The sequence below is a fragment of the Myxine glutinosa genome, chromosome 8, assembly GCF_964187855.1.
Source record: "Myxine glutinosa chromosome 8, kmMyxGlut1.1, whole genome shotgun sequence".
Taxonomy (NCBI): domain Eukaryota; kingdom Metazoa; phylum Chordata; class Myxini; order Myxiniformes; family Myxinidae; genus Myxine; species Myxine glutinosa.
This window is the reverse complement of record NC_136268.1, coordinates 30,009,000-30,022,629: the sequence shown is the minus strand read 5'-3', so window position 1 is coordinate 30,022,629 and position 13,630 is coordinate 30,009,000. Positions and strand designations below refer to the sequence as shown.

General features: G+C 42.7%; 1 protein-coding gene across 1 annotated transcript in view; it reads left to right on the top strand.

Annotated features, from left to right (window-relative positions):
- Positions 1-13,630, top strand: part of LOC144893248 (collagen alpha-1(XXI) chain-like) — a 109,076-nt gene that overhangs the window by 80,733 nt on the left and 14,713 nt on the right. Inside the window, exon 8 of the mRNA XM_078783105.1 lies at positions 2,109-2,282. Within this exon, the coding sequence (XP_078639231.1) occupies positions 2,109-2,282 (174 nt within the window). The remainder of the gene's footprint in view (positions 1-2,108; positions 2,283-13,630) is intronic.

Genomic DNA, 13,630 nt, shown 5'->3' with positions numbered 1-13,630 from the left:
GTGCTTTTTCTGGTCTTCATTAATAATCTCTCGGACTCTCTGGAAAATCCTCTCTAGATTTTTGCTGATGACTCCACTCTCTGCCGTTCCATATCTCAACCCTCAGATCGGCAGGCAGCAGCCTCTTCACTCTCTGCAGACCTGAATAAAATCAGAAACTGGTCAAACAAGTGGAACATGTCTTTCAATCCTGACAAATCTCACACTCTCACTTTGTTTCTCTGGAAAGCCCTCCCATCTACTTTCTCAACAATCATCTCGAAGAAGTTCTGGCACTCAAGCTTTTGGGTCTCACTATCTGCCATGATCTTTCCTGGAAAAGCCACATTTCCAAGACGGCCTTCAAAGCCAGTCACCGACTGGGCATCATCCATTGTGTGAAGTCCTTCCACGGTACTACTGAGCTAGTCACCACTTACAAAGCTTTCATCCTCAGCTTGATGGAATACTGTTTATACCTTGTACCCTGCCCCAGCCATCTCCCTTCCACAGATCTCCCGATGTCCCTGCTCTCTACTGTTGTTGTGCTTCCATCTCTCTCCCCCTCTTCTCTCCCACTCTCTTTATTATATGTTACTAGTGAGGTACCCGTTCTATGCATGGGTGGGAGGCCAGAAGCAAACAGACAATGCAGAAATGGCGAATGCTAAAGCATGAAACTAATAAATTCCACATTCCTGTAGCACCTTCAGTCACACGTCAGACATGGACAGCAAGTTCGTGGAGGACTTCCATGAAAAACATACCTGTTCGCAAACAAATGGGTACGTTCACGTATAGAAACATCGATCGTGGGACCGTGGCGAATCTGCATATTGCGATCCGCGAATTTCACGTTTAGAAATCACCATCACGGCATTTTGTCATTCACTTGAACTCGATATCTCTTTTTTCATTCCAAACAGCATAACTCCAATCACAAATTAAACAGCATTAATATAAAAAATAAACTTTTATCAACATTCGTGACATAAACAAATATTTAAATCCTGATGTGAAGTTCCATACGGTTGAGTGAATACAATTACGAATTCAAAATCGTAATTGTATTCACTCAATTCCAATTATCAATTGTTACAACATTGTATTGGGATCAATTGATTAATTGATAACAAAATATTGTTTTAAATGACGGTTGTATTGGGATATTATCAAACCCGCTCATTGCCGTAATCTGTCCACTTCTGTATTCGCGGCAGGTTCATAATTCTCATCAAAATCTAAACAGTATTTGTAGAATTTCAATAAAAGCCACATCACTGTTCATATCAGTAAATATTATTCCATCGTGTTGGGAAAAACTGGAAAAATTGAAAAATTGGAAAAACAATATAGCCTATTTTACTCCAGGGGGTCCCAGGATTACCCACCCAAAATATCGTTGCGATCGGTTCAGCCGTTTTTGCGGTACCTGGGAACAAACGAACGGACGAACGGACGGACGGATGGACGGACAGACGGACATTTGGTGAATTATAGTAAGATATGTGTTCGCTCTTACACGAGCCTCAACTTAGTATCCAAAAAAATAAAAAATCTCATATCTTCCCCCATCCAAAACCTTGATCTTTTCTACCCTTGTTAATCCACCCCAAACTTACCTCCTTCCAATTCCCTGCTTTCTTTCCTGAAATCCCCTGTAGTGTCCATCCTGTTTGTCCCATGTACCCTGCCCCAGCCCTCTCTCTTCCACAGATCTCCTGATGTTCCTCTTCCCTCTTGTTTTTCTACCTCTCTCTCTCTCCTCTCCATCTCTCTCTCTCTCTCTTTCTCTCTCTCTCTCTCTCTCTCTCTCTCTCTCTCTCTTTCTCTTTCTCTTTCTCTTTCTCTTTCTCTTTCTCTTTCTCTTTCTCTTTCTCTTTCTCTTTCTCTTTCTCTTTCTCTTTCTCTTTCTCTTTCTCTTTCTCTTTCTCTTTCTCTTTCTCTCTCTCTCTCTCTCTCTCTCTCTCTCTCTCTCTCTCTCTCTCTCTCATATTTTATATGTGTTAGCTCTTATATAAGTCTCGACTAAGTATACAAAAAAAAAACTCTGCTGCTGATGACATCGAAGCAGCACTTGATTTTATAATTTATCAATGACCCTGTCTCCATCCCTTATCTTCCTCCAGAAACTCTATGATGGGGAATGGCACCAGATCCGTTTGCTTGTCAGCGAGCGAAGAGTCACCCTCTTTGTGGACAACCGTGAATTGCAGGAGAAAGAACTGGAGAATGTGCTCCCAATTTATGTCCGTGGTCTTATGCAGGTCGGCAAGTATGTCGGCAAAGATTCAACTGTCCAGGTGAGAACCACATCATACTTTGTTGACTTCAAAATTCAGCTGGAATAAATATATTGTATACATTTAAAACAACTGTTAAGTACAGTGTGAGGCAGCCAGCACACACAGGTATTTTTATGGCTGTCGATCATGATAAATGACTGTATTGAATTTAGATAAATGTTACTTTATGCTAATGATTGTCAGGCCATTAGTCAGATAACGAAAAAGGAGAACAACCGGATAGAGGGGGCACAAGATGGCCGATTAGACAGGACTGATGAGCAGGGGCATTGCTGGGCCATGGGGCACGTGCCGAGAATGTTTTTCGCTGTGTCCCAAATCTATTTTAACCACTTGGCTATAATAGGCCACTTTATATGATAAATGGAAAATGGTTTTATGATAAATGGTATCGTCGAGTCTATGTTTGTAGTATAAAAGTGTGGGTGGTGTCCTCGAGATAGAATTTGTCATTGCAAGGATGACATGTGCACCTCTCATATCTAGGTGTTCTTAAGGAGATACTTATGGAGTTGTCAATGAATAAGGTGTTTTCCACATTCAACTTGAAATGAGGGTATCACCAGCTAGAAATACCTGCAGATTCGAGGAATGTGACAGCGTTTGTCATACACTATGGATTGCGCAGGTGTAAGAGGTTATTATTTGGTATCAATGTTCAGAGTCTGAGCGTGTTTGGATGTTGGCTCATACGTGCCTCGTTGCAGTTCATTAAAGCTGAGTTTTCCAGACCAAATCCATCGTGTCTTTCTGTTATCATTTTATCCATGTGTTGTTCATTGTTTTCATCCAATTTTCCATGTTTTCCAGTACCTTGTTATGGTGTATTATCCAATTATGCAGTCACGTAAAAAAGTAAGTACACCCCATGTAAAGTTTTGACTTTTTCAACATATTTCAACATACAGTTATTTGATCTTCATTTCAACAATATTGATAGATAACGGTGATATAATATAACAAATATCATGAAACATTTACAGTTTGGAGTCCTTGAACCCTGGTGTTGGGCTGGCGGCTAGGGTGCCGGCTTAGGATCCCAGGATCCTGGGTTCGAATCCCGGTCGATCGCTGAATTAACGCCAGGGGGGTTGACTCAGCCTGTCATCCTTCCGAGGTCGGCTAATTGAGTACCAGTTCACTGGTAATTCCCTGTTTGTCGCTAAAGGCGGCAAAAAGGGTTGGCGTCAGGAAGGGCATCCGGCCGTAAAACATTGCTTCAAAAAGGGGACCAAAAAACAACAACAACCACGGTTCCCGAAAAAGGCCAACCACCGCTTGCGGGGAAAAATGGCCTCTAAAGGTGGTTTTATTTACATTTTGGAGTCCATTGTATAATTTAAATAAACATAAATGCAAATTTCGCATGTGGAAAAAGTAAGTACACCCTTGGCTCTAATAGGTGGTATTTCCCCCTTTGGCAGAAACAACCTCAAGTAGGCGTTTCTTATAACTGTCTACCACTCTGACATCGACTGGGATAAATTTTTGCCCACTCCTCCATGCAGAATTATTTCAGCTGTGCGATGTTTGAGGGGTTTCTTGCATGCACAGCTCGTTTCAAATCCCCCCACAACATCTCGATGGGATTTAGATCCGGGCTTTGACTTGGCTATTCCAGAACCCTCCATTTCTTTATTTTCAGCCATTCCTTGGTGGATTTACTGGTATGTTTAGGGTCATTGTCATGTTGCAAGGTCCACCTTCGGTTGAGCTTCAACTTTCCGACAGATGGCCTCACATTATCCTCAAGCACCCTCTGGTACAATGAAGAATTCATAGTGGATTATATGAGGGTGAGCTGCCCAGGCCCTGATGCAGCAAAGCTGCCCCAAACCATAATATTTCCACCACCTGCTTTACAGTTGGTATCAGGTTCTTGTGGTCAAATGCTGTCTTTGGTTTTCGCCAAACATGTCTTCTGGTACTGTGGCCAAATAGCTCTACCGTTGACTCATCTGTCCAGAGCACATTGTTCCAGAAGTGCTGGTCTTTGCCTAGGTGTTCATTGGCAAACTTTATTCTTGCCCTGATGTTCTTTCTGGACAGCAAAGGTTTCCTCCTGGCACACCTCCCATGTATATCAAATTTGTGCAGCCTCTTTCTAAAGGTAGACTCGTGCACTTTGACATCAACAGTGGCAAGAGCTACCTGTAGGTCCCGTGATGACATTCTGGGGTTCTTAGAGACTTCTTTCAGCATCTTGCAGTCTGCTCTCGGGCTGAACCTGCTGGGGCGGCCTGGCCTGAACAAGTTGGCAGTTGTTTGGAATCTTCTCCACTTGTAGATGATCTCCCGGACAGTCGAATGATTGATTTCAAATTGTTTGGAGTTCTTTTTAAGTCCCTTCCCAGACTCGTAGGCATCTATAACCTTCTTTCTGAAGGCCTCAGAGAGCTCTTTTGATCTAGGCATGGTGACACCGCACACTTCAACAACAAAGAGCAAACCAAACGAAATGTCTGAGGTTTAAATAAGACAGGTTCCTCCAAGATCCTCTCCAACAATGTTCTAATCATTTGCACCTGAGCTGGTGCACCTGATTCTAATTTTAGGTATTTGAAGTAGTGATAAATGTCGGGGTGTACTTACTTTTTCCACATGCGAAATTTGCATTTATGTTTATTTAAATTATACAATGGACTACAAAATGTAAATGTTTCATGATATTTGTTATATTATATCACCTTTATCTATCAATATTGTTGAAATGAAGATCAAATAACTGTATATTGAAATATGTTGAAAAAGTCAAAACTTTACATGGGGTGTACTTACTTTACACGTGACTGTACGTCCTCTTGAGTCTCTCTTTTTCCCAAATAGTCTCCTTTCACGCTCTTAAACTTTATTTTATTTCCTCCTCTTCACTTAAAAATAAACAAACAAAAACTTTCTAACGCCAAAAAAACAGAACTCATTCTGCCAGTAATTTCCTTCCTTTGTTCATTCTTTATTCCTTCCATTCTCAATACCTTTAAATTGAACAAAATTCCTCCTAATTGAAGTAATTTGCTTCTTACTTTAAAAGCTTTTAATAACATTTTAAATTGCTTAATTTGCTGTATTTCTCCATCTCGTTCTATTCCTCTTCTTCTTCTTCACAACGTTTTCTTCCATATAAATTATAACCTGTCAACTCAAAAACGTTCGGTTCCACCACCGTCCCTCCTAACCCACAGCTTGACTTTCCTTTGTGCCTTCAATAACCCCTCATTTCACATCTCTCATGATGTCTGCCTTCATATATCTGAAATGGGGATCATGAGAAGTCCAGTCTGCAGAGGTTGCCCACACATATGCTTCATGTCCATGAACGGTGTCAACTCCCTCCATGTCAGTACCCTCCCCCTCTTCATTTCCTCCTTCATGCCTGTGTCGTCCCAACCCTCCTCTCTGTGTCCCCATTTCTACTTCCCCTTCACCCTGCCCCTTCCCAGCTTCCCTCTTACTATATTCTATATATATCTCTATCCTGCTCCCTATATTCTTCCCCCTTGCCCTACCCCCTTCCATCTTCCTTCACCCTCTGCCCCCTCACATATTCCCCCTCAACCCACCCCTCCCATCTTCATCCTCATCCCACCCCCTTCCCATTTATCCCTTTATCCTGCCCACTCCCAGCTTCCCCCTCACCCAGGCCCCTCCCATTTACCCCAACTCCATCCCTTCCACTCCCTGCGGCACTGCTCCATCCCAGATTTCTCATCCAACCCTCCTGGTTCCCAATTTCCTCACCCTTTCTCAACTTCCCCTTATCCCACCACTTCCCCAAGTTCCCCCACCCTTTCTCCACATTCCTGCATCCTGCCAACAGCCGCTCCTCCCCTGTCCTCAACTGTGTGGATCTCCAACATCCGAGGCCTCCTCCTCAACCTGAAGACTCTCTTCTGATAAGCCACATATTATATGCTTAAAAGAACCCTTTCTCCACCAAGACGTTCCTGACTTCTTAGTGTTTCTCCCTGGATATTGCCTCTTCCAGTTTGACAGGCCTGAACCTCACCCCAGTGTTGGAGTTGCAATTTACCTCAATAACTCAATTTCTCACTGTTTGTGTACTACTCTTACACTTTTAAACCCCCAGGAGGCCTCCCCTCTGCTCCCACCTCCTGTTTTATGTGCACTGTACTGTCCTAACCATGAAGACTCTATTTACATCTCTCTCAGCCAACATGGACCAACTTTAACCATTCATTCCAACTCTCCCTCATATATGGTGATTTCAATTGTCACCATGCCAACTGGCTAGGTATTGGTACCTCTCTCACCAGCCATGACACTGCAGCAAAGGATTTCTGTGACTCCATGGCACTGATTCAATCTGTGAACTTTCCGACCCAAATTTCCTCCAATGGCAAATCCTCACTTCTGGACTTGGTAATGATCAACTTTGCTTCTAATGTCTCCTCTTCTTCCTCTGATCCAATTGGATCACCTGATCACATGATTGTGAGAGTCAACATCTCTCTGGCTTTATTCAGAGAGCCGTCTCAGTGCCGACGAGTCTGGCAGTGCACTCAGGCTGACTGGCAGGGAATGCAAGCCGCCATCGCAATTCAGGACTGGTATTCTATATTTGACATTCCTGATATTAACGCGCCCTGGGAATTCTTCCACATAAACATGCTCTCTCTTGTGCACGGATCCATCCCATTTCGTGTTCATTTATCATAACCATCCTCCCGCCCATGGGAGACAACTTGCGTTATCTTCCTGTAAGGTAAATCTGGCCAAAGGCATCCTTGTATCATTCCACCAAGCCCACAACAGGTGTATGTCCATTCTCAGGACAACCATAAACAGTATCTGGTCAACATCAAGACAACTTTCAAAGCAGTCTCCTTCCTAAAAACAAAACAAAACCTGGTCCTCTTAAAGTCTGTCTCTGGATTATGTTATCCCTCCATCCTTTTCCTCACTTCAAATGGCACCAAAAGGGATACATACCTCACCCAATCATACCCAACTGCTCATGGACTCAGTGTTTTCATTTTCACCTGAGAAGGTGGAGAGGTTTCTGGATTCTGCAACTGGCCCATGACGGCATATCAGCGCATGTGTCCTAAAAACCTGCTCGATTGCTCTTGCACATCTGCTCTACTTCCTGGGGAGTAACTGCTGAAATCTATTTCACATTTCACAAATCTCTTTATTCATTGTAATTCTTTCTTTTTCTTTTATCTCTTTGACTCTTTATTTCTCTCTTTCTTTATCTATGGCTCACCTGGCTGCACCTGTATTGGTTTGAGGGTAGTGCAGTTGCAGCTGAAACACAAATCCCATCCAGGTTCCTCCTGATAACTCCATCTCTTTACCTCTTCGGGTTCCTTCTGATGACTCAAATGCAGTATTTGGTCTTCTGTTTGATTCCATTCCTCAGGAAGGTCATCAAATCCACAATCACAGTTCACATCAAATTCTTCCTTTTCTCCAATTGCCTGATTTCACACCATCAGTTTGGATTCAGACCCCATCACTCTACCCTGGACATCGTGCTTCTGCTTTCCTAACAATTTATGGAGTTCCTCAATATTTAGAGCCATGTCTCTTGACGTATCTTGAGCAGTCAATATGTTCTGGCACCCAATCTTGCTCTCCAAACTCTCTCCCTATGGCATCCAATGCCACTTCAACGCATGGCTTCCTGACTTCGTATGCTCTCGAAGCCAACGAATTGTTGTTGACTGGATCCTTTCATCTCCGCTCCCTCTCAAAGCTGGAGTGCCCCATGCCCCAAGGCAGTGGATTTTGGCCAGTCCTATTGCTAAACTGCATCAACGATCTTTTTCTGGAAAATCCTCTTTATCACTTTGCTGATGACTCCATCCTCTGCTGTAACATCGCTCATCCTTCTGATAGGAAGGCAGTGGCCTCTTCCCTCTCAACAGACTTTGAGAGAATTATGAACTGGTCCAACATTTGGAAAGTGTCTTTCAATCCTGACAAATCTCGCACTCTCACTCTGCAAAAACCATCAAACCATCCCATCTACTTGCTTAACTATATCCTCTTGAATAAGTTTTCGCACTCAAAGTCTTGGGCCTCACCAGGAGCGCTGATCTTTCTTGGACAAACGACATATATAAGTTGACCTCCAAAGCCAGTCGCTGACTGGACAAGTCTTTACTTGGCACATCTGAACTTTAATCTACCTACCAGGCCTTCATCCGCAGTTGCTTAAAATAATCCGTATACAGACCTCTCGGCTTACTTCCGATCATCAGCAATGTCATGTAATCTATAATCGCAGTTGATTATAAAATACCCTTTTCTCCAATGGCTCGCATACACAACATCAGTTCGGATTTATACCTGCCCTCCCATTTGGGCATTACACCTTGCTCAGCTTTATGCCTCGCATACCATGGCCGTCAGAATAATTGCCATCTCCAGCAATGAAGCGGAGTCTCTGAGCCTATTACTTTCACCTCACAGACAGGTCGGTGGTCACTCTGTCTTCCACCACCTCCTGTCTTGGCTTGTACCCTCTGCCTTTTCGTGATCTGCAGGGCACACTCTCAAACGTCCTCTTTTTTCCAGCCTGTGGAATCAACTTCCTCTTCAATCTCTTTCCTCCCTACAGTGCTTCAACACAACTATTCACCACCATCCATCATCCACAGCCATGTTCTTTTCCACCACCATTAACCTTTCCAAGCCAACCTCCTCCTAGGTTTCCAGTTTTTCCTTCCACTTCTGTGATTGAGAGTTTGCAGCTGTATATAAGTTGTTCACCCTCTGTGTCCTCCCCTTACTCTCCTTCTTCCTCACATCCATTATTTTTTCCAAGCCTCCCTCCATTTTGTTCCTCAACCCTGCTGTTGGTGTGCCCCCCGCCCCCCTCCTATGTTTTTATTGTTATTTTGTTTTGTTACATTCTAATCCGTTCTGTGTTATAGCTCCTCCACAAGCCTCGACATTATATATAAAAAATGCAGCACTCAAAATCTACCATCATGTCATCCACAAAGTGATTCGAGGCATTTCAGGAGCAGCCAACATTATTCTTATTCATGGTGTGATATTTGAGGAACATGATGAATGGCTGAGGTTGATCTTGGCAAAACTACCTGCAGCTGGGTTGACCATGAATGCAGAGAAGTGCCTGTTTGGGGATTCCAAGACATATTCATGGGTCACAAGCTGATGAGCTAGAAAAGGCATCAAATCAGTTAGCGACAAAGTTGAAGCAATAGGATTGGAACACACAGGAACCACAGAATCTGAAGGAAGTAAGAAGTTTTGTTGGCCTTGTGAACTATTGTGCAATGTTCATTCCAAACTTTGCTACCTTGGGAGATCCATTTCAGAAGTTAAGAACGGCACTCGGTAGAGCGCATGCATACCTCCACCAGGTTGAACAGTTTATGTTTTGTATCCCACTGATAGGCCGGATCATGGATTCGGACCTGAATCAAAATCGAATCGGCTTGTTCTTGTCACCTAACCAACTCGTCCACCAAGTTTATTCATAATTTGTCCACAACTTTTTGATATACTGTGCAATACAGTATATCGTTTTTTGGCCCCATCTCTCAATGGTGAAGAATCACTTGGAAAAATATAAAATGCTCCTATCTGGATCCGGATCCGAATCTTCACCAAAATTGAATCAATTTGTCCTTGTCACACACCTAACCTGTCCACCAAGTTTCGTCCGAATCCATCCATAACTTTTTGTAACATTGTGCTATGTAAAGTTTTTGGCCCTATCACTCAATGGTGATGTATCACTTAAAAGAATCTCGGATCCGCATCCGGATCCAGATCTTTACCAAAATCGAATCAATTCGTCCTTGTCGCACACGTGACCTCACCACCAAATTTCATCCCAATCAGTCCATAACTTTTTGAAATATCCTGCTCACAAAAACAAATATTGCACATTCATACCCAGACTAGAGGTAGGCGAGTGTGCTTACCTCAAGGCCATCCTGCCAACTACCTCATAGTTACTCCTTAAATCCAGGCTTACTTCACTTATTACTTGCCAAATCAAACTTTTTTCAAGTATAATGGTTGGTCTTGTGTGTTATTCTGTCTGTTTGTATGTCTGACTGTATGTCAGTCACCTACAGGTCACAATTTGAAACCGATCTTCAAGAAACTTCACCAGATGGCAGAGTTGGTAATAAGGAAATAGCCTATTGATGTTGAGGTCAAAGGTCAAAGGTCATCTTGAGGTCAAATTTTCGAAAATTGTCAATTTTCATCCGATTCAGTTGAAAGTTGAACAGCATTTGCATATTGAGTCACTACATTGGGAAACCAACTATTTTTGAGGTCAAACGGTCAAAGGTCAACTCAAGGTCAAACTTCTAAAATCATCAATTTACATCTGAAAAATTGTCAATTTTCATCCGATCGACTTGAAAATTAAACAGCAATTGTGTAGTGCATCAAGGAATTGGGAAACCAACTATTTTAAGGTCAAAATGTCAAAGGTCAACTCAAGGTCAAACTTCTATTATCATCAATTTTCATCTGAAAAATCGTCACTTTTAATCTGATTGACCTGAGCTTTGATTAAGAACAATTTTAATCTTAATGAAAGGGACAATTTGATGTATCCATGGCAACTTTTTATTTTAGGGAGGGTGCACTTTGCAAGTATCGTGCTCTGCATGACGTCTTCTTGCTTTATTCCTTGCTTCTTCCATTTGTGATGCTGTTTTCTGGAGACTGTTCAAGCCTACTTTTCCCTTCTCTCCAGGAATTTAAATATGTATTGCACCACCATCTCATGTCGTCCTCCATCTCTACCTGCAACATTTTCTACCCCCATTAACCCCATCTAATCCAACCCTCTTACATCCTGATTATGGTTTTTCCTCCACTCCTGTCTTCCTCTTTTGTTGTTCCTTAATTCCCTTGCTTGTTTTTCTCTAACTGTGGCCCCCTGCTCCACTTCCAGTTTGTTGCCTTTTTTTGTCCCCCGTCGCACAGCGTAGCGAAAGGGGGGCTATGGCTTTCCCCTCCGTGCGTGTGTGCGTGTGGGCGTGCGTGTTTGCGTGCGGGCGTGCGTGCGGGCGTGCTTGCATGCGTAAGCGAAGGACCGCATTCGAATTTGGTGTGTGGGTGCAACCCACGTCAAAATCCAAGATGGCCGCCGCCATGTATGTCTGATGCCATGTATGTCTTAACCTTGTGAGATGAATATCTTGAAAAATAAGCGAAGTACCAACTTCTAATCTGGTGTGTGGGTGTATCTAGGCATAAGGAAGAACGCTATTGAAAATTGGGTCGCAACGTCAAAATCCAAGATGGCCGCCGCCATGTATGTCTGAAACTTGTGAGATGAATATCTTGAAAAATAAGCGAAGTACCAACTTCTAATTTGGTGTGTGGGTGTATCTCGGCATAAGGAAGAACGCTATTGAAAATTGGGTCGCCACGTCAAAATCCAAGATGGCCGCCACCATATATATGTCTGAAACTTGTGAGCGAAATATCTCGAAAAATAAGTGAAGTACCAACTGCTAATCTGGTGTGTGGGTGTATCTAGGCACAAGGAAGAACGCTGATTAAAATTGGGTCGCCACGTCTAAATCCAAGATGGCCGCCGCCATGTATGTCTGAACCTTGTGAGATGAATATCTTGAAAAATAAGCGAAGTACCAACTTCTAATTTGGTGTGTGGGTGTATCTCGGCATAAGGAAGAAAGCTATTGAAAATTAGGTCGCCACGTCAAAATCCAAGATGGCCGCCACCATATATATGTCTGAAACTTGTGAGCGAAATATCTCGAAAAATAAGCGACGTACCAACTGCTAATCTGGTGTGTGGGTGTATCTAGGCACAAGGAAGAACGCTGTTTAAAATTGGGTCGCCACGTCAAAATCCAAGATGGCCGCCACCATGTATGTCTGAACCTTGTGAGATGAATATCTTGAAAACTAAGCGAAGTACCAACTTCTAATCTGGTGTTTGGGTGTATCTAGGCACAAGGAAGAACGCTATTGTAAATTGGGTCGCCACGTCAAAATCCAAGATGGCCGCCGCCATGTATGTCTGAACCTTGTGAGCGGAATATCTTGAAAAATACGCGAGGTACCAACTTCTAATCTGGTGTGTGGGTGTATCTAGGCATATGGAAGAACGCTATTGAAAATTGGGTGGCCACGTCAAAATCCAAGATGGCCGCCTCCATGTATGTCTGAACCTTGTGAGCGAAATATCATATCATAGCATGTTTTCTGCGTCTTCCACTTTGTCAACTCACATCACTTCACCGACCGGGGACCTAGGCGTAATGCTTGTTAACCCTCTATCACCTATCCCTCGATTCCATGAGCCATGGACATTTAAAAAAAAAAAAGTGTTGGCCATAGACCATGTGACCATATTAGTATGATGTTGATTTTTGTCAAATGACGTATGAATGCTAACGAGGCTTTGCACACATGCGCTGCTTATGCGTTTTCAGTGACTCCATTCTGCTTTTTAAACAACTTTTAACCGGCCATTTCTAGTGTACAACCTGTAAGTCAAATAGTCTTTGAAACATAATTTTAAGCTTTTAGACGAAAGAGTGGCAATTTCAGGATGGTTAACCATAACTGTTGTGTTGATGTGTTCCACTATTCCTGGATGCAAATCAGACTCGTGGAAATATAGGAAAGACTAGAAAAATCCATGGATGCGACATGTTGAGTTTCTACAATTTCCTGTTAATCCATTAGTGAGCGGTGGCAGTGGATAACACACACAACACACACACACACACTCACCTTATCGAAATGGGGGTGGATACTCCGAGGCCTGGGAGGACTCCTTTCCACCTTCTGAAGCCTGCATTTGTATATAACAACCAACGACACACACTCACACTTTTCCTTTCACCAGTATATGCAAAAATCTAGTATAATTTATTTTGTGGCACTGGAACCAAACAATATATATATATCTATATATATATATATATATATATATATATATATATATATATATATATATATATATATGTATGTATGTATGTATGTATGTATGTATGTATGTATGTATGTATGTATGTATGTATGTATGTATGTATGTATTGTTACGGACACGACTTAGATGTTGCTTGACCGAGCGGAATGGCCGCCGTGTTCGCACAGTTTACCCGATTACACTCGAACGTTGGCCGAATCGCGCTATGCTAAATCAATGAAGGAAAGGACACAACGGCTGGGATATATGCAACGACACAAGGGGTACAGTTCTCAAGACCTCCGGAGGAGGATATAATATTGGTGATGCAGAAACGGGTAGATTACACGGTAAGAGGTAAAGCACGGAAAGATGGGCACTTAGACACAGTCTTATCTTATCCCCGACAGACCACAGACAAATGGGACAAGAC